General features: G+C 44.2%; 1 protein-coding gene across 1 annotated transcript in view; it reads right to left on the bottom strand.

The window, feature by feature from the left end:
- Window positions 1-26,294, bottom strand: part of SH3BP1 (SH3 domain binding protein 1) — a 259,744-nt gene extending 233,450 nt beyond the window's left edge. Inside the window, exon 1 of the mRNA XM_086963028.1 lies at window positions 26,072-26,294. Coding sequence (XP_086819154.1) covers window positions 26,072-26,127 — 56 coding nt within the window. The 5' untranslated portion in view covers window positions 26,128-26,294. The remainder of the gene's footprint in view (window positions 1-26,071) is intronic.
- Window positions 26,295-26,842: the final 548 nt, after the last annotated feature.

Raw genomic sequence — 26,842 nt, forward strand, 5'->3', positions numbered from 1 at the left:
CGCCATGTTAAGACCAGGACAGGTGGAAAGCAGCTTGGGTTTCAGGATATGACAGTGCAGCTGAAGTGGTTTAGCAAGGGAGGAATGAGATGTTATAAGTTGCTGCCCAAGCTTAATTTGCTGATGAATGATTGCCCTTGCCCAGATGTCCTAGCTCTACATTTAGGTGAGAATGACTTAGTAAAATTGAAGGGACTAGCGCTTTTGAAGAGTATCAAAGATGATCTGAAGTAGATAAAACTATTGTGGTCTGGGACAACCATTGTGCGGTCTGAATTTTTGTGCACTGAATCTTTACCATTGAGAGCATGGCAAGGGGCGGTGAAGCTGGGTGCTATTGACAGGGCAAGAAGGAAAGGAAACAGGGAGTAAAGAAAATTTTGCAAGTCTGAAGAGAGTTTTTTTTCTGGCGCATACAGTCTTAAAATATGAAACAGTCAAGTTTTTTCAGGATGACGGTGTGCATCTGTCGGACAGTCGGATAGAGTTGTAGTTGGTGCAAGTGAGGAGCTTATTGGCAGATTTATTTCACTTCACGGTCAGGGTGAGAGTACCCCACCCTGGGGATTTGGGGGACAGAAAAACTCTTGGGGTTTTTCTGGTGGTGGTTAGTTAAGATTTGTGTACCCGTTTCATTATAGCAACCTTTTCCACACTATCACCACTTTCCTGTGGTTTTGGTGGGGTGGGAAGCATGCCATGCCCACCCACCCCCCAGAATCTTTGGGTGGGTGGTAGAACTCAGGGACAGAAGGGATTCAGCATTGGTCAGAGCATGCAAGGGCAAAGCTTGTGGGCATAATGCCAAGGGCATGTGAGCAAAGGTCGTCATTTTGTGTAATTTGCAACACACTGTTTTGACAGGAACAGTTGTGTCACCCCTCACCTTCCCTGCCCAATAGTTAGCTGTTATGGTTCTTATTGGGGGAATCTTGTTTTGGGAACAGTTTGTGGGTGGTAGTATTGGTTTTTTTTTAGTCTTGGATTGGATTTTCCTGTTTGAAACTGTGTTTTTTCTTGGAGGATTGGTGTAGTTTAGTGAGACAAGTGTGCAGAGACATAGGTATGGATGATCTTTGCTGACAATGATCATGTGCTTTTGGTAGTTGGTCAAACAAGTTTAGTTATTGCAAGGAACGTTTGTCATATTGAGACCCTGAAGAGGATGCAGGGGGGTAGTTTGAATGTAGCAAAGGGCAACAGTGGTGTATGCACGGTGGTTGGATGCATGAAGTGTGAGGGAGGAGAGTTGTGATTAGGCTTTTGGTCATTGATATGGGTTACTTAGGAGAGGAGGGAGAAGGATGCATAGTTATTAATATGTATAGTGAGACTACAGGTCCAATGTTTAGACTGTATGGCTTAGTGCCAAGGTTTATGTATTATCATTTGTGCACTTGTTTCATTAAAGCAGCCTTTTCCACACTATCCTAATTTTTCCATGTGTTCTTGGGTGAGCTATCCAGTCTGAAATGAACTAGGCTGAATTCAAATATTTTTTTCAAAATATATCACTTGTTTTTTTCTATATTACGAAGTTTCACCTAGCTTACTCTCTAGTGTAATTGCAATCAGCATCACATTCTAAGGGGGCAAGTAACTAAACTGTATGCTTAGGGAAACTGAAAACTGATAATACCTTAAAACATATGACTATGTGTGGATCTTGGTAACAATAGCACATGAATATCATATTAGATGAATCAATAGTGTTCAAAAGGCGAGCTCACCAAGCAAGGTATTAAAAAGACATGGTAGGCAACAAAACTAGAAGCAATCCTACACCTCCAATGGCATTAAAAAAAATAGCAGCACAACTTCTTCCCCTGAATATAAGAATAAAAATCTGCAGGGAACAGTCTGCTTGCAAAGTGATAATCAGTAGTTGAATACAAGTTCGGAAGAACCTTCCTACTCTCCTCAAACACATTATTTAGATCCTACCTCCACAGGGCTAAGAATTAGTGAGACTGAGTTCACTGTACGAAGTGTGTCAAGTGTACTAAACCTACTGCCTATGCCAAGTACATCCCCAAGTGTACCTACAAATCTGACCATAGCTCCGTCCTTAGCCCTAATGCCTTCTCCAAGCATGAATCTCCAAAGTATGCCCCCGTACCCCCAACATAAAGATGGAACAGCCCAGATTACTAACCATGACAGATAGACTTGCCAAAAGAATGCGCCGGACCGAGATGGCCAGACTAGAGGAAGATGGAGCAGTGGTGAAAACGGCCCACCCCCCTCTAAGATTCTTCCCTGAGCAATCAGCGAAGCCAGATCAATCTGGTCAGCCTCCTGATAACATGCAGGAATGTACAGCAGCACAGAAGACACAACTGGCCCACAATCCTGCATTTCTAACTACAAATAATAATAATAATAATAATAATAATCAAGTTTGTAAAGCGCATGGTTACACTAGGCTAGTGTGTCCCCGTGCTATGGTACCAGCAAAAAAAAGAAGCATATTTCCAACGCCACCCAAGGGAAATTGCATACAAGGGGAATTGCAGCACAGGATCACGTTACTCCTACCTTATCCAAGGAATCGCAATAGCCAATCGAGGAAACTAGCTCTAAAATACTGACCAGGAAAGAATTAAGCAAGCTCCATGTGGAGCAAGCTCTGCAACACCTAGAAAAAAAAGAGCCCAACAGGAGACAAGAGCACCAGCACCTCAGGCAACAGCAAGAGCAATAAGAGAAATAATATTTCAGATCAGCAAATTAGCTATGCTACTCGTGTTGTTTGCTGTACATCGTCAAATTTTCAGCATCCAAACTGATACGCAATATTGGAACCCTCCAACCAGTCTCTGGAAGGAGCAAGCTGCAAAAGTAAGGAACCATCGGTAGAAGGCAAGTTATATCACACAAGTCAGTATACTTCTGGAAGAGAGGAATTGGAGGAAAACTTTATGGGCTCCTCCACCACCACTTCTACTAAACTAATGTTCAAAACTATCGTAAAGGAGATTAGTCAGATTAAAACCAATCAAGTTTCCCAGTTTACCAACTCTGAAAGACTGACTCAGCAGGCTTTGTCAATAAAAGAACAATTAACTACATTTGTGGAAAAGAATAAGGACACAAATGCCAAGATCTCAAGTTTGGAACAAACCTCTGCAGACTATCAGCATAAACAGAAGCTAATAGCTATTCATGTCAGAACCCACACATGGAAATGTGAAGACTTAGAAAAACGTTCTTGTAGGTCTAACTTACAGATAGTTGGGGTACCTGAAGGCACCGAAGGATCTAACAGGGACATAATTGACTGGGTCTCTTACTTACTTTCCTGCAATGTGCTGGGTGATTAAACAGAAACTAGCGGCAGCTGCTTTTCATCACTTTCCATTGCCCAAGCACACCGGGTTATTGCAGGCCTCCCGAAGCCAGGAGGGAAGCTGGGCACCATCATTGCCTACTTTCAGGACTTTAAACACTAAGGACAGAGGGCCAGATGTACAACCCTATTCTGCATGCACACACGGGGTTGCGACCCGTTTGCGCATACAAAATCTAATAGGGCCATGTACAATCCCTATTTAGCGTGTCACCGTTTTTAGGTCTAGCCTGTCGATGCGCATGCGCATCGAGCAAGGCGAGAGTATTGGCACTTATCCGCTCTTTATCCACACTGCAAGGAATCGTGGCGATTCCTTTCAGTGCACGAGAAATTTAAGCTCAATGCGCATGCGCATTGAGCTTAAATGCGCGTGCACATGCCCCCAGCCGCCTGCCTTGCCTACTCTCTCTCACAGCCTCCCCCAGCTCCGCCCCCTCACTACTTGATTGCACGGCCGCTAGGCCGTGCCTCCCCTACTCTCCTCCCCCCTCCTCCTCTCCTCCCCTGCCTGCCTGCCGCTAGGCCGTGCCTCCCCTACTCTCCTCCCCCCTCCTCCTCCTACTCTCCTCCCCTGCCTGCCTGCCTGCCGTGTCGCACCTCTCCCCTCTCCGCCCCCTCCCCTGCCCGCCGTGTTATTTGTTTATTTTACCCGCCGTGTCTCTGCTGCTTGCCCCTGTCCTGTCTCTCCTCCTCTCCCTCTCTATACCCTCCCCCTCCCCCCACCACTCCCATCAAGTCCCTCTGGCCCTTCCCTACTCCCCGGACCCCTCCTCCCCTGCCCCCTCCACCCTTTCTTGTTACCACTTGTCCTGTCATATCAGCCGTACACAGTCCGTTCCCAAACACTGACTCACTTCACGGGAAATTTCACCTTTCTTCTTGACGGGAAGGCTGCCGTGGCTTTACAGGAAGGGAGCCGGGCGCCTTTGATCAAGGCTGACAGGGCGAGCAGATTTCATAACGCCACTGTGTCACTGCGCTCTGGCTTGCTTCACGGGGCCGAGGGGGCAGCGCTCGGCTCCTGTCCAGCCCCGTTGTGAGAAGAATGGGACAGACATTTTTCTAATTAAAAGATTAAAAGCATGAGGCATACGCGGATCCGAGGCGGAATGGGGGAATAACGGAAATCTGCTTCCACTCATGATTTATTGCAGTATAAAGAGGGCCAGTGAAAACCAGTCGTCCGCCATTGCTGCCAATTGGCCCCCATGTCATCAGGGTGACTTCCAACAAGGCCTGCTGTGAACACCAGGTGCAAAACAACAGGGCCTTTGTACATCCTCGAGGCGAACATCTTACTTTAGAATTTAACCTCACCAAGTTTTGCAAGTGGAGCACACCTTTTCTGCACATTATACCACTGATACATAACCAGCAAGCTTGCTGGCAGTAGCGGGCCTGTACTTATAATGGGAAAGTAAAACTATACGTCCCAGCATGCTTCGTGCTGCTGCATGTATCTGGTTTCTGTGAGGCACAAGGCCTGCTGTGAACACCAGGTGCAAAACAACAGGGCCTTTGTACATCCTCGAGGCGAACATCTTACTTTAGAATTTAACCTCACCAAGTTTTGCAAGTGGAGCACACCTTTTCTGCACATTATACCACTGATACATAACCAGCAAGCTTCCTGGCAGTAGCGGGCCTGTACTTATAATGGGAAAGTAAAACTATACGTCCCAGCATGCTTCGTGCTGCTGCATGTATCTGGTATCTGTGAGGCACGACCATAGTCAAAAACGTCGAGAGGTGTACAGGGTCAAAGACAAGCATCTACGTCAACGAGTGATGGGAGAGGTAGCTGGGTAGTGGATTGTTACTGCACTGCCATATAACGTTCCTCAAAGACAAATCAAGATGGCAGGCCTTCTCTGGCGATGTACTCACGATCTGGGACGACACCCCACATCCATTAGCACCTCCCAAACATGCTCACCAATAGGAAAGAGGTGAAGACACCCCTTCTCAAGAACACTACATCACAGTGCAGTAACAGTTCACTTCCGCTCTGAGCACCCAGCTTCCGCCTCCATCGCCCACTGACTGTACCCCTGTCTTTGGTCCTGCAGAAATGCCACATACATACGTACTCATACATAAATCAATAACTAAATGCTTAGACCCATTCCAGGCGCGTGGTTTATTACGGTTCTTATTTTGTCACAAGTGTGCCTTGCGTTGCAGCTGTAGATGAGTTATTTTCTTGTTGATCATAATACTCACCCTCAATCCCTCACCCTCAACCCCTCACCCTCACTCACCCTCAACCCCTCACCCTCACTCACCCTCAACCCCTCACCCTCACTCACCCTCAACCCCTCACCCTCAACCCCTCACCCTCAATCCCTCACCCTCACCCACACTCACCCACACTCACCCACACTCACCCACACTCACCCACACTCACCCACACTCACACTCACCCACCCTCACTCACCCTCACTCACCCTCACCCTCACTCACCCTCAACCCCTCACCCTCACTCACCCTCAACCCCTCAACCCCTCACCCACCCTCAACCCCTCACCCTCACTCACCCTCAACCCCTCACTCACTCTCACTCACGCTCACCCTCAACCCCTCAGCCTCACCCTCACTCACCCTCAACCCCTCACCCTCACTCACCCTCACTCACCCTCAACCTCATGCTAAAGATTTACAAAAAAACCCATAAACAATTCTAAAAGCACTAACTCTAATGCTGCGAGACCTATTGCATTTCTAATGCTTGTTTTGCGACTCGCTAAATAGGAATTGCAAGTCGCTATTTGGAAGGGGCGTTCCAAGGGGGCATCCCTTCCTAGTAGTGAGTCATAGGCCTATGTAAGAATGTTTTGCGACCACAATTGCGGTCGCAAAACACTTACAATTTACCACCCTCTTCAACAGGGAGGTAAAGCACTTGCAAACGGGGAAGGGATACCCAGGGGGCCCCTTTCCCTTTGTGAATGCAAGGTAAAATATATTCTAGGGGCAGGCACTGGTCTCAGGGACCACTACCTGCTCTTAAAAAATTAAAAAGAAAACGTTTCATTTTTCTTTTTTAAACGCATACCATTTTCCTTTAAGGAAAACGGGCATCATTTGTTTTTAAAAGCGCATTATTTAAAAGCTGTCCCAGACATGGAGGTCTGCTGAGCCCAGTAGGCCACCATACCTGGGAGGGTCAGACATTCCCAATGGGGTCGTAAATTGCGAGTGCCTCATGAATATTGATGAGGCCTGCAATTTGCGACCCCGTTGGGAATCGCAAACAGTGTCTCTGACATTATTGTACATGGCAATTAGCGACTCTCAAATTACGACTCGCGATTGAGCGCAATTTGCTAAATGCCATGGTCGTACATCTGGCCCTTTGTCCTCAGCATTACTAGAGACAGGAAGAGATTCACAGCCAGGTAGGGCTATTCATTCTCTATCTTTCAGGATTTCGCTTGGGAAACCGTTATCAGATTGAAAGAAATGAGAGCTCTGATACCAACCTTTATGGTATTATCAAACCTAGTATCTTTGATTGGTGGGATATCGCTTAGAATTAACTGGCAAAGCACCTTCATAACTTTCACAGACCCTCTACTGCCTCACTAATTCTCGGGTGATAAGCAGTAATTAAGCATGATATGATTTGCAGTGCTAAGCTAGGATTTCTTTTGTCTATGCCAATGTAAAATGTAGGACGCATCTAAGGCTGGTTGTACATCGGCACTCAAATATTTTGTACCAAATATATATTGTTTAGGGGAGATTTCCAGTCCTGACCCGATTAAGGTGTCCTGACTTATGAAAACACAAATGTGTGCAGAAATAATCACGATAATTGAAAAACCTTTTGTGGAATTTGAGGTGCGATTGTCAAAACCACCACTACCTTTGCTGTGTTATTGAAAAATGTAAGACGCATGCATGATGTATTGAGGGGAGGAAATTAGATATTAGACGTTAAATCTTGCATGCCGAGGGTCAACCTTACACATCTTCAGATGTATTCAGGAGGCCACGTCTAACTCTTTTGGGTTGTGCAGATTTCAAGTTTGACATCTAAGCAAAATATGGAACACCTATCATCTGGTGGAGCTGAACCAGAGTATGGGAGGAGACCCAGAGGGGAGGGAAGCAGTGACGTAACAAAACTTGAGAGGCGGGGGCTGCTCCCCGGACCATCACCTCCCATTTTTGCTGGGGGCCCCTGGAGTTTGGGCCCCCCTGCATCGCGAGGGCTGCTGGGGCTTAGAGGGAGGAGAGAGAGATAGAGAGAGGCAGGCCGAGGGATAAAAGTTTGAAAAAAGGAGCAGCAATTACTGGCGGTACCGTGAATAGAAACAACAATGGTTAAAACGGTGTCGTAAAATGTGAATGGCATTAACTAAAGTGGGGAAAAAATCAAGTGTTCTCTGATGCCTACAGACTTAAGCCAGATGTATTAGATTACAAGCAACACACCTTACTAAATCAGAAGCTATGATCAACGAACTGTCTAAAACTAGTTAAGGATGCAGCACACAGAGATTATTTGGGGTAGCCAGTTTCTCATATATATATATATATATATATATATATATATATATATATATATATATATATATATATATATATATATACACACACACACACACACATTGGGGCAAAGAGGGTCTCTATAATATTATACAAAAATACACTTAAAATATTAAATAGCAAATCAGACCCTGTTGACAGATAGACAATAGCAGAGCAAGCTAATAATGATTGATTTGTTAGTGCGCATCAGTATGTGCCGCACTACAAAAGCCACAACGTTTTAGCAATAATGATGCTAGAACTAAGCATCTATTCAATAATATCCCTTTCATCATCATGGGGGCATTAATTGCATTTAAAACCCAGCAATGGATACCACAAACGCTGTTTTTTTATTTTATTATTTGTGGCAAAAAATATTAGAGCTAGTATCATTAATGTGATAAAGACATTAATTTAGTGCTCTGCTCATCCCAATATCTGTAGAGGAAATTCAACACCTTTTATACTGTGATCATTCAGCTTTTTCACTTCTGTGGAATACCATAAATTCAGATTTAACATCAAATTTTGTTTCCCTGAATATATCTTGGAACATGATGATTACATTATTTACAGATGTAGATCGTGGAATGTATCCAAATAAACATGAGGTTGGCTCAGCCTTCTATAATCTGGGTACAATTAAAGCGTATATCAGCGGCATCACATGCTCCGTTTTATGGCAAATTCAGAAAGCAGAAAGGGAAGAGGAAATGTTACTTTGCAAACAACTAGATAGATGAATCCAGAAACATTGTAGATTAATTACTGCTCACTTCCATAGAGCCCAGGATACATACTTCAAAATACTGGGTCTACTATGGCGTATTACCGCAATAGTAACCTTAAAACTTAATAAAAAAGCTTTTCTACATCAAGCCAAATCGTGTGAGATTGGAGAAAAATATGGCAAACTAATATCTTGTTTAAGTCAATGCGACAACGAAACACCTGTGATTACCCAAGCAATATCCCTCCACATTTTACTAGGAGGGCTTGAACTACAACAATAGGGTCAACTAAAATATAAAAACAAAAAAGTGAGCTTCCTAAACTAGGCTTTAGGGATAATTAGATGCTCGAAGCAGAATATACATTAGAGAAGGTGGCTACCACTACCCTCAGTCTGCCTGTGGGGAAAGCCCCAGGATCAAATAATATTCAAGCAGAAATGTATAAAGGGATAGCCAATATAGCGTTGTCGTTATTCCTAAAGATTATCCATGAAATTCAAGCTACTAAATATCCGCTGATGTCTTGGCACAAGGCCACTACTATTTTGCAGGAAAAAAAAGATAAAGATCTGCTTGAATGCAGCTTGCACAGCCCTATATCCTTGCTCAATACAGATTCTGTGATCCCTACTAAGACTCTGGTGCATAGCATCAACAAAGTGACTGCTAGGCTAGTGTCCAAAGAGAAGCACAGATTCATCCCAAGCAGGGATACCACCACTCATACCAATTTCATTATGGCATTAATAGACCGAGCAGAAACCTTACATGAACCATTAAATATGTTTCTTTTGGATGCTGAAAAAGCATTTGATCAGGTATCATGGTGTTTTCCATGGGGCATTCTCATACAATTGATATACCAGCTCCCAGAGCAAAAGAACAAATGCAGCAAGGTTCTACTGCCTTCTTTGCAATTATTCGGGCACTAGACAGGGCTGCCCTCTAGCCTCTGCACTATACGCCCTATATATGGACCCATACATTAGGATTTTGCAGCAGCCTATATCTAATAATCCTAAAATACAGACAGTCTTTCCCCTTATGGTATACACCAGGCTTCTACAACGAGTAGCTCGTGAGCTATTTGTAGGTCTCCAACTACCCATAACTTGCGCTCCTGTGTGCAGTTCGACCTACTAAATTGGAAGCTTTTGTTTGGTAGAATAACAAAATGTAAAACAAAAATTGATAAGATTGTATTTGAGACAAAAATGTAAACTTGTCTGATGTGGTCAGTATTAAAATTCTATTACTATTAGTAGCCCGGGATGATTTTCATTGAACATAAGTAGCTCTTACTACAGAAAAAGTTGGAGACCCCTGGTATACGCTGATGATGTCCTAGTTTTTTAAGAATTCACCAACCTTAAAAGTGGTTGAACAAGAGGCATGTAAATTTGTCAAAACTTCTGAGTGTAAGTCGAATGCTCAGAAAACAGAGATTATTTTGGCCAGAGGAGCTACTTCCACCGACGCACTTGTAACGCCCAGGGACTGATATCTAGGAATAGTCATCGCACCAGCTTTCAACCAATGTTTTGCGCTTAACTCTCTTGCTTAATTACAACAGATTAAAGTGTCACTGGCTAAATGGGTGCACCTCCAATTTCATTAGTCAGCTAAATGAGTTCTCTAATATTTACGTGCCCTACCCTTATAAGTACATAAGACCTATTACAGGCAACAGGATGCTATTATATCCAGATTTATGTGGAAAGGGAAAATTGCACACAGATCTATTAAATCATTAAAGCTTCCCTTAACTAAAGGGGAATGGGCTTTCTTGGATTGGTGTTTATACCATTAGGGGAGCTTCAGCAATCGGATCAGACTTTTGTATTCTGGAGAGCCAGCTAACTGGTTGTATATAACATCTCCTGGAAACAGTATGCACAATGAAGGAGGCAAATTCACAGCTGCAAATTTTTCAAGAAAATTAGATAAATGTAGAGATCTGAATAAGATTTGGAAGGACATTAAATGACACTTACAAACACCCAACCTCTGTACTTATACAATGGTATGCAATAACCCCAGTGGTGGCTGCCACCGAGTAGCACGGGTGACGCGAGGGGACTGAAAAAGAAATAAAAATGCGATTTACCTTGCTGCCGGACCGCTGCCTCGCGTCGTCCTCTGAAGCAGGAAGTACAGGCTCCCCTAAGACAATCACAACACTACAATGCAGCACTGAGATTGGTCTGAGCGCCGTGGATCCTGTACATGTTCCTCACCAGGCTGTGTACTGTGGACTGGTGGGGAACATGCAAACAGTGCAGGACTGTTTGGCCGGCCCTAGAGGGCCGGCCAAACCGGCATGCTCACTTAAGTGCCCACCATGCTTTCCCTCTCTGGCTGTGACGCCAGCCAAGCCCCAGAAACTGCATGACAAAGGGAAAATAAAACAATAATAATGGTGTGTTATCATTTTATTTTTCCTTTTACCACTGTAAAAAATGCAGTGGGGTGGGACTCCTCTGTCTTATCGGAGGAGCCGCCACAGAATAACCCTGAACATTTACATATCCGTACTTCACAATATGAGCTGTGTTGGGGTTGTTTACCTGGGAGACCTCTTCAATAACAGTGGGCTCAAATCATTCTTAGACAGACGACTTAAATTCTCACTACATCACAATACATTTTTTCATTATGTACAATTTGGAGCATTCTTGCTTAAGAAGGATTTTGAACCGACACCCCCACTGCCTCAACATGAGTATGTAATGATGCTTTCATGTCCGAACCACTTCAATATTGCAACAACACACGCCTACTGATGCAGCTTCAGACGGATGACTTAGAGAAGTGGGCTGACAGATGATCGGAAATATTGGGAGTGGCAACCACAAGCCAGGAGCTTGCCCACACTCTCAATCCTCTTTGTAAAATTATCACTGCAACTAATTACCAAGCCTATATGTATGTATTGATTTCTCTGTCACTCTCTCTCTCTCAACTTAGCAAATGGTATAAAACACATAATTGTACACGAGGATGCAGATGCAAGATATATGTTTATCATATGCCCCAGTTTAAATGGATTTTGGACCTCTATTATCAATATAATTTAAGTTATACAACCATCCCTTATCATCCTCACCCCTAACTCAATCATGTTGGGTACAAAGACAGAAGACTGGGGTTTTCTTTATGCAATGACTAGTGCTAGGTTGATAATTGCTAGGAAATGGAACTAGAAGCTGCCCCACATTTGAGGAATGGTGGAGGGAATTTAAGCAGGTTAATGAACTTAATATCGGATAGATAAAGTGCGTGGATCAACTCTGAAGTTCATTCGAATCTGGGGGGAAATGTGTCATTATTTAGTGCACTGAATAAAATATTAATAAACTTTGAAGGTAAATGCAGTATGCTCAACTATTGAATGACTATTGGAAATTGTATTCATTTGCTGCCTTTCACCCTTGTGTCCTTCAAACTCGACTATTTCCGTCTTTTATCATTTTTTGTATTGTGTGCGCCTTTAAAAAATAAATAAATAAAAAGGGTGACATGGTGGGTGACAGTGATGAATAAGGTTGAGTATGCAGTGTTCTGATGTGTGTCTTGAGCAAGATGCACAAGGCTGAGCCAGTGCAGCAATGTCAACATGGCGGCCAGGTTTGAGGGCACTTCTGAGGTTCAGGGTTAGCCAGAGCAAGAGAAGAGGGGGCCGCATTACTTTAGGGTTTAGTAAATATTCAACCAACCAGAACAGTTGATTCTTTCAGCCTCGTTCCCAAGTCCCAAATTAATCTATATTCTTCTTGTATGGAGAGTTATGAGCAAAGTCCAGTGGCATAGCTTCCATTGGTTCAGAAGGCACAGTGGCTCAGAAGCCTTCAGGACCCTGATAATTGCTTTATTTTATAACTCAAACAACAGACCGAGGGTCCATTCCCTTCCTTGCACTAGGGCACGTCAAAAAACAAGCTATGCTACTGCTAAATCGAAATTACAACAGCAGCAGTAACTCAGCGGACCTGCGATGTCACCCAGGGACTACATCTGCATATCTAAGTGGACCATAACGCTTTTGTTGTTTCCTCTTTGCTATCAAAGACCGCATAAGTGGACTGGTTGGGTTTTCCATCTACTTGGATCAGGCTATCTCTGCCACTGACAAAAATGTAGTATGTTTTCCCCCTCCAAAACGTTCCTTATCCAATTATTCCTACTGGTGCTTGTCCTGTGCTATCAATGCCATGTTACCTTATTTTTAAGTTCAACTTTATCCCTTTGGGCATCTTTGGATCTGATGCAGTGAAGTTAAAACCAGTGCCAAAAAGGGAAGTGGACAAGGGCCCAACCTTGTCTTGGTGGCTTTTTGACAGCACTACTGATCAGCAAAAACTCGTAACTTTTCAGGTAGCTTCCGCTTCAACTTCATGGCCAAACAGGTAAAGGAGCAGTGTGGTGTTGGGCACGTAGAGCAATGTCTTTTGCCTGGGAATAGAAGGTGAACGCCTGATTGGATGGAAGTTTTAGGGAAAAAGCTGTTGGAATTGGGTCTGTGTCTTGGGCCGGTGTGTACCGACAGCTAGTTAATAAAAGTATTTGCTGAACACTCTTGCGCTTGCTGCTGTTCTTACCGGTTGGATGTCGCAACTCTGACTTGCGTCACAAATGGAATGCAGACTTGAGGCCAGATTTAGACTTTGACGGACCGACTTACTCCTTTAAAAATGTGACTGATTTACCATCCGCTGTATTACAATCCCATTATATCCTATGGAACTTGCAATGAAACGGACGGAAAATCAGTCATGTTTGTGACAGAGGAACCTGTCTGCCAAACTCTAAATCAGGACCCTAACGCTGATGTGCAAAGTTAAAACGTCTGATAGGACCATATTTGCCTAAAATAAAACTTGGATCTACCTCTTGGTAGGCTAGCGGTACCCGACAAGATGCCTTAAAGTTAGTAGGCGTCAGTGGAGAGTCAGTTACCTTGAACTCTCTGATGGAGATGAGGATGTGTCCGGGCATTAGTATTCTGGATGTGTTTTCTGGTCACCTTTTCAATTCCTTAGGTCCAGATAGATTTGTGGCATTCAAACCATCAAAGAAATACACACCCTGACCAAGTTAGAATGATCTAGGAAGGGGCAAAATTGTTGACACACTTCTCAATCTGACGAGCTGGAAATAACATTTTCAGCAACCGTAGTGGCACGTGCTGCACAATTCCACTAATGTTGGGAACCTATATCACTAGACAAATATATAAGTTAAGGGCTGATGATCACAGTTTACTGTTCAAAGTAAAAAGAGGAGAGCAATCTCTGACTTAGAATTTGATTACAGAGCATGCCTTCAATTCAACTGTGGTAAACCAAATTTAGCAGTTGTCACATCCAGATCTCCGTCCATCCAAAATATATTTTAAATATATCATAGCAAAACGGAAGGGAGAATCAGGTCTGCTAAGGGTTTCCAATTTGTATTAAGAACAGAGGCAGGAGACATTCTTGTGAAACATCTCATGGGTTGGGCCTGGGAGAGCACCTCAAAAGATGGACTATCAGCTTGCAGAAAGAAAGGCGACCTGGCAACAGCCACGATTCCTGGCCTTGAGGGTGATCTCAGTGGAGTGCATGGTCACTGGATTGGAATTCAGCTACTTGAGCTAATAAAATTAGCACATAGTCTATGCCACCGTCTCACCGCATTCTGGTCCAGCATTGAGCCAGAGACGATTCCATTTATCTACCAAGCCTGAAACTTATCAGGGAAGTCAGAAGTCTCTTTGAAACCTGTAAGAGATGGTCACTCTATTCCGCAAGTTCGTAAAACTATGGACTTAGGGAGATTAGTCTGAAAATGTCTGACCACTACATTCTAGTGTGACAATGTTTGGTGCAAAGGAAGACTTGATAGTCAGGAGGATGCTGTTTGCCACATGAGCTCCTGGTGATTTTACATTAGCAAGAAGGCCACGATTCACAGTGGACTCCATATTCTGCAGGTTAAAAAGAAATTAAATTACTAAGTGGTCAACTAACTATAGGCAGCAAATATGCATAGTGCCTCAGGGATCATTTAGCAATCCCTCAGTGTGTTGCTGCCAGGTTTTGAAATCATAGCTCACCTCAAGCAGCTGCTGTACAAGGTAGAAACCTCCTTCCACAAATCTCACCAGTCCGAGTCGAACCAATGGAATCATTCTGAACCATTGTATATAACACTAGCCCTCGTTTTTATCATTATAATTTATACTCCGGTTAAATGAAATTGAAAATTGTATTTGCTGATAAAGTTTGTAGCATCTCTAGAGAATTAAGAATCGCCCTTTGAATACCCCTGTGTTTTTGCATTGCCTAGTGGCAATGGATAATTCTTACCTAGATAAAGGGACACTTTTTTTTTTTACAAGATGGTTTTGTGTTGTTGCTGATAATACTAAACCTACATTTCTTCTGAGTCAAAAACCTTTGGAGCTGACTGCATTTCCTGCTCTATCTTTCGGTTCTTTTTTAGTTTGTGGTTGCTTTTCATATATTCTCTCTGTCTTTGATAAGTGCATATATACTCTCTTGACTTGGGTCTTGTTGTGACAAAATTACACTATGACTGCATGTACACGGGGTTGGTCAAGGATATCCCGTATTCCAGGTTTAAGATAATTTATGTTGTGGAGGAGTGTGGCTCACTGATTAGAGCGGCAGACCCTGATGGAGAGGTCTGGCCCGGGACCAGGGTTCAATTCCCAACGCGGTCCTGAGCCCAAAAATGTCCACAGACTATAATTCTCGCCTCGGTGCCTACTCTAATTATGGGGTCCCACGCTGCAACTCTGGGCAATAGCTTGCTTAATCTCCACTACGGTGGCCCACCCGCTGCGGGATGCCAGGCTTTCACCTTGGGGATGCCCAGTAGGGGTTATCTCACAGGGAAAAGCCAGGACGGGTTCCCAAGGCAAGCGCCTTGATGCCTTCAGGTGATACGTGCGCTATATAAGTCGCAATACATTTACAGGTTTTGTTGGTTTCAATTACAGTATTCCCCTGACAAAGGTATTTTAATACCGAAATGCATTTGGATTGACTGAACATGATGCTGTGACGAACATATGTCCATGATGTAATGTGCAGAGAGAAAAAAATCAAGCAAGAAAATTGTCATTAAAAGATGACGTCTTCAAGAAACTGAATTTTCTTTACTGTGGATACAAAAACTGTTTCATGAACTTTGAATTTGAAATAATATTTTGGGTTATTACTTTGTAGACTGTAAATGTGTATCAGCACTATTATGTTTCAAGCATGTGCACCCATCAGGGGCATGTGAACAGTGCGCCATTCTCAAACAGTATCTGTTTGTTTGCTTTTCATATATTGTCATATTGGCACAAGTGCTCCCTCTACTAAAGAAGCCCTTCTCCGAACAAGGGGATTTGAGAAACTTTCTCCAGCTTACAAATGTGTATTTTGTAAGCCTGGGCAGAGTTTGTGGATTTCCGCTATGCGGAACCTCGTGAAGTGCAAAAAAAACTCTGCCGCGCTACGTGGAGCTCCGCAGGCGGTGGAGTGAGTTAGAAAAAATATTGTTTGTGGTCATTTTCAGTGCCCGGTGTTTGTCCCTGCTGTGAAATTATCACGAATGGCACCATGCACATCAAAGTGGGCCCTGCTTCCTTTCTGGCGCTCGAGTGGATTTTCTACTCGAGCTATAGCTTTCTGAATGCGAATGGACGGTTTCTCAACGCGAGCGGTAGCGAGCATACGCGGCCCCTCCCATGAGAAATCCGACAGCCAGTCTTTCTGAAATCTTGCTGGGAGGTCGATTGCCCTCGCTCGCGCCATCTTGACATTGACGAGCGCAAATGAGGAAAAACCTCGCCGGGAGTAGGATTTTCCTCGCTCGTGCTTGCCAACATGACGCTGTGTGTGGAAAACTCCGCAAATTCTCCAAGCGGAGCGGATTTCACCGCCCAGACTTAGTATTTTGCAGCAAAGTGGTTAAAAATGTGTTTTGCTCCTCATTTTTTGACAAGTATAATCTCATAATTTTCTTTGCCATTGGCCATACTTCGGTCTTCATGCAGCTTTGCGTACAGCCCGACACTTTACCCGTGCACTGGATGGGGAGAACACATGTCTGCTTGTACACCTGAAACTATTAGCCACCAGGCAGCATTGTAGGGGTACATATGAAAATTGACAGATCTGCTTGGAAGTGGTTCTCCACATTCCAGGTGGAATGATTTTAGGAGGGCCATATATACACCACGCTCACTGAATGCCTCTCTCTCTCCGAATTGCTTTATGGCAAATGTGCTGTGCATTTGGAGCCTCCATGCCAGGGTACAATAATATTGTCCTACTGGCCAAACCCAGATGAAGACTTTGTCCTAACTAAAGTGAATGAAGAACCACTGGCCAGCAAAGAGGTTAATATCACAGGGGAGCTTTAATGCAGGATGTTAATCTCAACTGGTAAGTATGGTGTGTAACTGAGGCTGTAGGTACATCACTCAAAACCTACGTATTAACGGGGAGCTTATTAGAGGGTACATTTGACCCCTGGTTAGACTACAGAGTTCTGTGAAGTAGCCAATGTTACATGCAATGTACAGAAATTATTCATCTATTCAACAGAATCATTCAAAGTTAGTCCATTAGCACCAGATCTGTGCTAGATTTTGTGAATAACCACAGACTAAGCAAATGAGTTCCATTTGTGTCAATTGTATGTAAACTCAGACTATGTAGATATCTTGAAAATCTGCCTCAGATCCTTCTCACATAGATCCATACGGGCCATTCTATCACAGAACACATAGTGTGTCAGAAGAGGCGTATCCAGTCGAAATCCCAAAGAGACTAGTGAATGCCATATTAACAGGATAACCACTCAGTATGTGTCGACATGTATTTATTTTATTTATTTGAAAAGTTTTATATAGCGTGAACAAGACCTGTCAGGGTATCAGAGTGCTGTACATCGAAGTAGACAGGTTAGCTGGTGAAGGAGAAAAGAATAGACATATAGAATCAGTGTATGTAAATTTAGTTTGGACATCCTGAAAATATGGCATGGATCGTGCCCACTTGTCCTCATCCTAGGCATCTCTGTCACAGGCTCTTGAGGGTGTCAGAAGTAGACCGGTATAATATTTTCAATACAGTAAATTTGCTTCACATCTATGACATACAATTCAATTTTTCAGAACACACGTTTTCATTTGTCCTCATACATCAAAAACATGTATAAGAGTAAAAATAATAAAGTAAAAACACAAAAACTGTAAGGGATAAAAATGTAAAAAGAAATTCAGATAGGATGGTAACTGAATGGAAAGTAAAAAATAAAGAACTAATTTTGTTAGGAGTTAGCAAATTAAAAAATGTTGCACAAGATCTATCGACCATTATTGCTAGTGGGACACCGAATACTAGCAGCGTTTGGGCTAAAACTATTCCAACAATGGAAGGCAGCAGATAAAGAACTGAATTTGGACGATACAGTGAACATATTGAAAGAATATCTAACTTTTCAGGGTTTACACAGAAATTTGCAAAAAACAGATGACGGCCAAACAAACCATAGCAAAAACTGCCAAAAGCCATTCACTACTGATAGCACATGCTCCCTAGTCTGTGATGTGTGAGAAAAAGACACTTAATGCAAGATTCTGCATGCAGAAGACAATGTTTGGCCACCACTGCCAACCACCTGGCAAGAAGCCAACAAACTGAAAAGCACACACTGCAAAAATGCAGACTCAAAAAAACACACATAGCTCTGTAAATAAAAATGGGACTTGCGTCTAAACCCACAGTAAAGCATATGCCCCATATATGTCAGAACTAGAATTAAATAGTAAATTCACCCACTCTTAAAAAAGTGGGTGAAATTGGTTGATTTTTTTTATATAAAACAGGTACAGATTTTTGCAGGGCAGTATAACTGTATGTGCGATTTTAGGTCTTTATTTATTTCTTTACAACGCTTGGTTTTTCAGTCGATGTTTTCGCAAGGAACCACAAATTGTTCTTGTGTAATTTGATGACTTGAGACCAGAGCTAATGTGGCCTAGGATGCGATACTCTTTTAGTGGTGGAAAACCTATCTCTAGTGTTTACCAGGTGAGTATGGTATGTAACCTATATATGATGATGTCATGGAAGTGGTACGTCAGCATAGGAAAAGAATGACACAATAATGGGTCACACCCTATGATTTAAGTGCAAGGCTATGATACGAACTATGTTCAGGTGAAAATGAGGCGACATCTTTCGCAACACGGGAAGGATCACTCATGACTCATTAACTGACAACCAGCTTGGAGGACACATCTTACACCACACTGCCTTATCACATTTTCCAACTCCTTACAAATGAGGAGGTAAAGCAGGCAGAATGAAAGCAACAGAACCTCATCACAGCTGGAGCCTACCCGTTAGAAGGTGCTGCCTAACTGCCGCACCTTAAAGAAGGGTACAGCGGCCATTTTGAGCAGAACAGCAACCACATCTGTACCAAAGGAAGTACTAGGGTCAGGGGTTGTACCTATCTGATTTTGAACCCCCAGCGGAACATTCTGGATGATAATGAACCTAATCAGAGTGAACCTCTATCTGGGATCTTTCTTTTCTGTGGGTATCTCTGAAGGAGATCATAACTACTGTTGACCCTCTAGTGCTGAATTTGAGCTGGTTGACGGCTGTGCAGGCCACTGACATTTTGTGGACTGGCACTTATTTTTCCTCATCGGACCATATCCCGAGAGGAAGAAAAGGAAAGAAATTCAAAGCAGAAAGTCGGAGGAAGAGAAAGACAGAAAAAACACCACAAAGGGAGAAAGCTGGAAAGTGCAAGAGTGAGACAAACGGCCCGGTAGTGGACTGGAGAGGCCTATGGTGGATTTAGGGTTACGCAGCCTTGGAATTCGGTGCACCGAAATTCAGTTTCACCAGCAGCGGGCTTCTCAGCAGGGCCATGGGCACCAGCACTCTTTCTTTAACACATTAATCTTGGTTGCCCACCAGATTTTTTTTTTTACACCAGTAGCTCTGATGGATGCCTATTTTGAAGTGCCGTTCCACCCAGAAGTTCATAATTTCCTAAGGGTGGTCATCCCCTCAAGACACTTCCTGCTCTCATTTCTTCAACTGAATTGAAGGGCAGTGAGTCTTCGGAAAGGTCTTGGAACCTCTGGTGGGTCTCATGCTTCCGAGCGGGGTGCAGGTGTATCTTAATTGGACAATCAGTTGTCAATTCATATTCTTTTTCCCTGTTTCTGGCACAAACAGACATGGAGTGCAGAGTACTCCAGTCTATTAGGTAAATAAGCATGAAGAAATCAAACATGCCAAATTGCTGTCAGAGGGAGTTCATCAGTACTGTATCAGTACTGTGATACCTCGGAGGGGTGGTTTTTTACTACCAGCCAGGACCTCAAGCTCAGAACTTGGCTGAAGCAGCTCCTGAGGCTGAACAGGGTCCTGCCTGTTCCTGGACCCCAAGGCCAGATGTCATCTCAAGCCTCTAGACCAGCACATTTTGGGGCTTCAGGATCTGGTTTCAAAGAATTATGCTCTCCCTGTGACTCTGCCTCCTTCTTTGATTCTTTCATTCTTTCTCACCAGTGGTGGTTATTGAAAGCCGGTCTCGTGTAGGGATCAAGCTTTGATCCCTGTTTCCTTCGTTTATGAAAAAGGATGCTGTGCCAGTCTTTCGGGTTGGGGAGGAGGAGGGACACACTAGACTCAGCTCCGAGTCTGTAGTTTTGAATAATAGTATGAAGCACACGCCATTCAAATCAGTTCCAATTTAGTTGAAAAACAGTTTGCACTAGTAATAAGAGAAAGAGATGTATTTGTCTTGTCTTCAATGGTTGTGTTTATTTTCTTCAGATGACCTTCCTTTAGCCAACACGTGCTTTGTCGTTTCTGGGAGACATCCCTCCGACTTCATCAGAGCTCAAATTAATACAGATACCACCATTGTTCTGCGATATTTTGACACAATATAAATATAGAGGGTTACAATGCATGCTCTTTCGCAATTTTAGAAGTACTTGGAGCACAATCACTCTCAGTGTGTATCTTGGTTAACATTACCGCGTGGTCAGGGTCTGTTGTTTGTTCAGGGGCCCAAGATATCTTCAAGTTAGAGAGAACTGAAAGGCTATTCGGGTGGGCCTGCAAACATTTCCCGTGCAGATCAAGGGGAAGGCTCATGTGGTGAAGACAGTCAACCATGTTACAAGATCTTACATCACCCAGAGGGTAGACGGAGAATCTTCCTTCTTGGCTCTCCTGCCGCAAACCCTATTGACATGGGCTGAGACTCGCTTGCATTCTACAAGCCTCTTACTTGCCTGGGGAGAGAATGCTCAAGCCTGCTACCTGAGCCAAGCCTCCCCATCCTCGCTGAACGTCTTTCTCAGTCTTCAGGTCTTTCAGGAAATCAATAGATAGTTTGGGCTTGTCTTGGATGGACATGTTTCCTCCAAAGTATGCTCTAAAGTCAGTCTTTTGCATAAAGGGAATGAACTGAGGGATTGAGGAATGCACACTCTTTCCTTTCAGTCGTTTCAGGGGAAATTGTTTGCCTTTATCCAAATCTCTTTTCTGCTCTAGGTTCTGAACAAAATCAGGAGGAACAGGTCCTTGATTATTCTGGTACCCATCTCCTGGCCCCACACGTCCTGGTTGTCTGTACTCAGAGTGATGACAGTCAGGCAAGAGCGGGCGCTTCCTCTGTCTTCTCTGGCACAGCAGTGGCCAGTCCTGTCCCTCAGCCAGCTGTCCCGCTTACGGTTGACTTGGCTTGGTTTTGAGTTAGGGCTGGCGACCTCTCCTCTTTGTGCCCATCTGACTGATCTGTACATTTTAAGAGCCTTGGGAGGCTTTGCCCTCTTTTGAGGGCTATGCTTCTCATGTTTTATGGGGGATTAAACTGGCTTGCACTAGGGTGTACCCTCTTGTTCTTTCCTTGGATCTTTTTCATTATTTAAGGTTCCAATGCGCTCTTCTTTCGAATTTTTTGTGGAGGCCCCTGCGAAAGTTGTGAACTGAAAGGTGGCGTTGTTGATGGTAAACAAATCTACCAGATGATTGGGGGGGATTTTAGACTTATCTTCGGAGCAACACTTGAGGCTAATCCCTAAAGGGCTAGTGTTACAGGCCTCTACTTCTTTTAAGTATATAGCTTTTTCCCCATTTAAACCTCTCTCAGAACATTGATTTATCTACGTTGGCTCTTAGTATTTAAAACATCTCAGCCTTATTTACAGTTCCAATTAGAGCATGGGCAAAGCGTTGTATCCTCCTTTTATGATTGGGTATTCTTCCTTTAGCAACTCTTATAGCGAAGTGGGAAGGCACAAATAATTCTAAAGGCATATGTGATCTATGCAAAGGCGGCCAACAAGATCTGCATCATGTTTTAATAAGTTGCCCCAACCCGAGATTGGTAGAGGCTAGATGACGGTTTATATCGCCTATTCAGTTAAGATACAATGCCATGTTAGCTTAAGATCTAATTATGCTGTGTAACTCTCCCGCTAATGAATTGGTCTGTTATCTCTTGTTTAATTTTTTTTAACGTTTTTTGATGTTATTTTAAAATCTTATAATTTTAGCCTCTCTAGTAACCGTATAAAATAGTACTAATTGATCATTTTAATTAATAATTCAATAGTTGTATTCATGCCCCAAGAATAATCATTTTAAGTATCTGTATTTGTTGATCTCTTGTGAGGACTGAATCAAATAAAAATTTGAAAAATTTAATTTTACTTTAGCGCTTGAAACTGCTGATCCACCTTTTAATTTACTCAATGTAGATCAGACAGTTAGAATTTATTTGGTCCGCATTGAGCCATACTGTGAGACGGATGCTCTGTTTGTGTCTTTGGTCTTGGACATATAGCGAATAAGCCTACTGTGCTGGCTGCAAGTGGATGGATTCCTTTCCCAGTTGCCTCTGCTTATGCTAGTTCAAGGGTTCACCTTCCCTCTTCTGTGAAGGGATGGCAACCTCGTGGGCAGAATGCAAAGGTGTTTCCAGGATTGATATATGAAGTGCAGCTACATGGGTTTCTCAGCACACCTTATTTCACCCTTGAAACTGGATGTCTGTGGATTCATTTGGGGCTGCTGTGTTTAGCTTACCTCCCTTCTTGACTGATTAAGCTATTCTGTTTTTGGGAGTCTGCACTGACATCTGTTCACTGAATTGCGCACTACTTGTGTGTTCCATATGCTCACTTTTTGGCTCGCAACTGCCTCGTTTGGGACGAGAAAGAGTGAATAAAGAAGACTGAACATGGGGATGTAGTGCTAATGCCCGGATTATCTACTGGTAATCTTCATTACACCGAATCCTACTCTTCCTCATCACAGTACTAGACTCTCCCACCCCTCAGGGTGGAGTGAGTGATCCATGTTCCTCTTTTATGGGCAGGATGTTGTAACAGGGCAGTGCCTTCTAATTGGCAGGCTCCATTTAAGGTGGCGTTATCATACATGGCAACATTTAGAAACAAGAAAGAGGGAGATAGTGAAAAAACAATAGGGGATTTATTTTCCCCATTGACTAATACTGAAACTGAGGCTAATTTAAGGGCGGATCTATACACAGAAGAGCAAAGCTTTGTTCATAAAGAAGAAGAGAGGAAGTCAACTTGGGTATAATGAAGATTTCCAGACTACGAAAGTAAAAGTGAACTCAGAGGAAGAGGAGAAAGAGGGGGGAGACATACAAGTAAGCAGACCGAGAGGCAGGTGAAGGGTATGAGTGGTTCTCCAGTCACGGGCGTAGCTTCAGGAGGGGTGTTTGGGGTGTGAGAGCCACCTCAAATAAATGCTTACTTGGCTTGGTAGTTGGGTCTGAGGGCCCAGAATCGGGTCTGCTATGCCTGTGTTGGTTTTTCGCACATGTTTAATTGGGAAATACGAGATTCACACCCCCTAAATCTCACTGACTAAGCTACGCACTTATCTCCAGTTAATATGAGAAATTGAGGATTTGGGGGCAGTCGACCACTGGGAGGTCTGCCCCCTGGGTGGGTTTTGGACAAGTTTTGGGCTTGTGTGTAGCCCAACAGATATAGGGGTTCCATTTTGTGTGCCAGCCACAGGGGAAGCTATGTATTCAGATGTCGCTTGATCCTGGTGCACTAGCGGTTGGCTGAGAAGTTGCTATGATTTGAAGAAGTTTATTGTTTGTCAGTTCAGGCTGAAGGGGAACGGGTAGGAAGTTCTGGATGACATTGGAAGTTCAAAGTTAGGTTGGAAGTGCAATGAGGTTCAAAGGGTAGTTGAGGTATGAAAAGGGAACGGATTTTAGAGGTCCCACTTAAATCTGAGCAGCTCTGATGCAAGTAGGTTATTCAGGTTTGAAGTTGTTATGGGGAGGGTTAATTTAGGGGTGGGGTAGTTTATTGTAGGTGATTAAAGATGTATAGTGAGGTTATAGTTTTGTAAGGCAAAGGAAAAGGTTATGTTGTAAAATGCACTTGTTTCAATAAAGCGCCCTTTTTCACACAACCTGGTGTTAATGGTCTGTGCAGCCCCCTCTTTCCCAAAAGAAGTAGAGATGTAGTGAGAGGAAAATAGAAAAGAGAGCGAGCTGCAGGTCTGAGAGACGGAGGTGGGCGAGAAAGGTAGGACAGTGAGAGGGAGTGAGTTTTTCGAGACTAAAAGGTGAGAGAAAGGGGGCCGCACAGGTATACACCTACAACACCCGCATGGGGGGGGGGGGGGGGAGGGGGGTGCATACCTTTCTGTCCCTAAAACAATTTAGTGTAGGGCCTAATAATTCTCCAAGATACCCGAGTCGGGTGGGGGAGCTCACCACACTGCAGATAGCCCCATCATTTTGCATGACATCACTGCAGGGGGGTTGTGGGGAAAAGGTGAAACAGATAGCTGGAGGCGGCAAGTGGGAGAAGTTTATGACGGAGATAGGCACGTGGGCGAGCCATATGAGAGAGAGGGAGCGACACAGTGAGAGAGATGTGTGGGAGTGAGAAGGTTGGGAGAGCAGAAAAGAGACTCAAGAAAGTGAAGAAAACAAGCCGTGAGACAGAAGGAGAGCAAACGAAGGGAAATCACAGGAAGAAGTAGGGGAGAAAAGAGCGGACTGAGGAAGAAAGCTTGGAGCGAGCTGCACAGCGGACCAATAAAAGTGAAGACGGTAGATTAGAGATATGGTGGAGACAAAGCTGTAAGCGAGAAGGGGGCAGGTGGTTCGATCTCACACATTATGAAGTAAGAGAGGCAGGTGTACAACACATCTAAGCCAATATAGGAAGGTTCAGGAATCCGGGTGTTTTGCCAACAGCGCGTGCTGGGACTTGCTGGCTACACTCATATTAAGAAAAGTAAAAAAACAAGTCCTAGAAAAAGGAAACAGGTGGCCTGGTCACACTCATCATGACAGTGGGTATATTGGAAACGCAAGCGGCCATAGGGAAAAAAGTGAGGCTGAGACGGGTGGGAGAAAATCCAGTTAGAGAGAAAGTATCAATTAATGGGGAGGGGAAGACGGAGGGAGAAGAAGATAGAAAGAAGGGGAGAGAGAGTTTGTGGGAGAAGGAAAGTGTCAGGTGGGAGAGATGAGATAGAAAGGTGATAAGTGAACCACATCATCAACCAGGTCTGACTTTTACCAAGCACCACTCTGCATTCTGGGACTTGCAGTCTCACAATTACAAAGGGAGGCTTGCAACTACAAGCCAGTCAATACAAAATGTCGGGGAATTAAAAAACACAAGATTGGGTCAGCAGTAGCACATGACAAGGAGCCCTAGGCAGCCCTCCGAGAGAAATAAATAGTTGGCAGGGTGTCTTATTTGTGGCCGCCCTTTCTGTATTTACACATTGATCTCTGGCTTGGTTAATCAGACACTGTCTATAGCTGCCCTTCGCCTGGACTCTCACGCCAAGGCCACCATAAGCTCCGGCCAGCCTGTGTATGCCGAGGTGAGACTGAGGTATGAGTTACAACGGTGCCAGGCAGCCAGGGTCCACGTCAACGAGCATAATAAATACCGACTAAACATATTTAAACTTGTGACCTCCCCATACACAGAGCTCTGCTTTCAGCACATTAACCCCGTGCCCTCAAATACCTTACTAGCGCTGGTCCACGTGACTTGAAAGTTTCACACAGATTTCTGCATCGGGCACGTTAACCCCCTCAGCCACGAGTACAGGGAGGGCGCCCTGCTAAACGAAAGTTACGTAAACATGCATGCCAACATTTTACAACAGGAAAGTGGAATATTTAACAACAACAAAAATCGGGGCCGTGTATTTTCCCACATTGATTTCTGTTGAAACAAAGGCGATTTCAGGCTGGGGAGAGCTAAAAGAAAGCCGGGTTTGATGATTAAATCGGGAGTCTCCTGCCTAAATCAGGTCCAGTGGCATATATGCATAAACATCTTCGCAGCAGGCGCAGTAACCCCCTCAGCTCCTACCTGCCCGCGGTGTGATTGGCCAGCTGCCGCATGCGGTTCAGGTGTTTCTTCATCATGGCTCGGCTCGGTCCGCTTCGGGAGCAGGTCAGCCCGTCATGTCAGCCCAGGGAGGTCCGGTGCCTGCCGCGGAGGGAGCGCTGGCCGCCTCCCTCTGGTGCTGTCAGCGGAGCGCGGTCAGAGCACTTCCCCTCGCATACTCCCTGCGGGCGAGACAGGCGTGACTGAGGGAGGAGACAGGCAGAGACCGCGCGGGAGACGAGAGCCTGCCGGCGGGGAGACAGGCGTACACTCCCTGAGAGACCGAAACAGCTCTCAGAGAGAGACAAAACTACAACCGCCTCCCTGCGGGTGAGACTGGTGTAGGTTGATGAGGGAGGGACCGAGACTCCCGGGGGAGAACGAGAGAGTCCGCCATGGGCCGCTGGAGGGTGGACCCTGAGAGAGACGAGAGTGCGAGAGACACAACTGACTCCCTGTGGGCTGAGGGAGAGACAGAAAAGAGACGACTCTCGAGGAAGCGTCGGAGCAAACCCGACTCCTGATAGGAAATCAGTTTGTTAAGATTAAAACCAAACTGACCTCTGCCGATGGAGAGGACTTAATGTGAGGGTTTAAGCGAGAATGGCCTCTGTCAAGAGATAGGACTTCCGTCTGTGAGGGTTAAAGAGAGACTAGACTCTGTCAAGAGATAGGACTTCAGTCTGTGAGGGTTAAAGAGAGACTAGACTCTGTCAAGAGATAGGGCTTCAGTCTGTGAGGGTTAAAGAGAGA

Source organism: Lissotriton vulgaris, chromosome 1_1 (assembly GCF_964263255.1).
Source record: "Lissotriton vulgaris chromosome 1_1, aLisVul1.2, whole genome shotgun sequence".
Taxonomy (NCBI): domain Eukaryota; kingdom Metazoa; phylum Chordata; class Amphibia; order Caudata; family Salamandridae; genus Lissotriton; species Lissotriton vulgaris.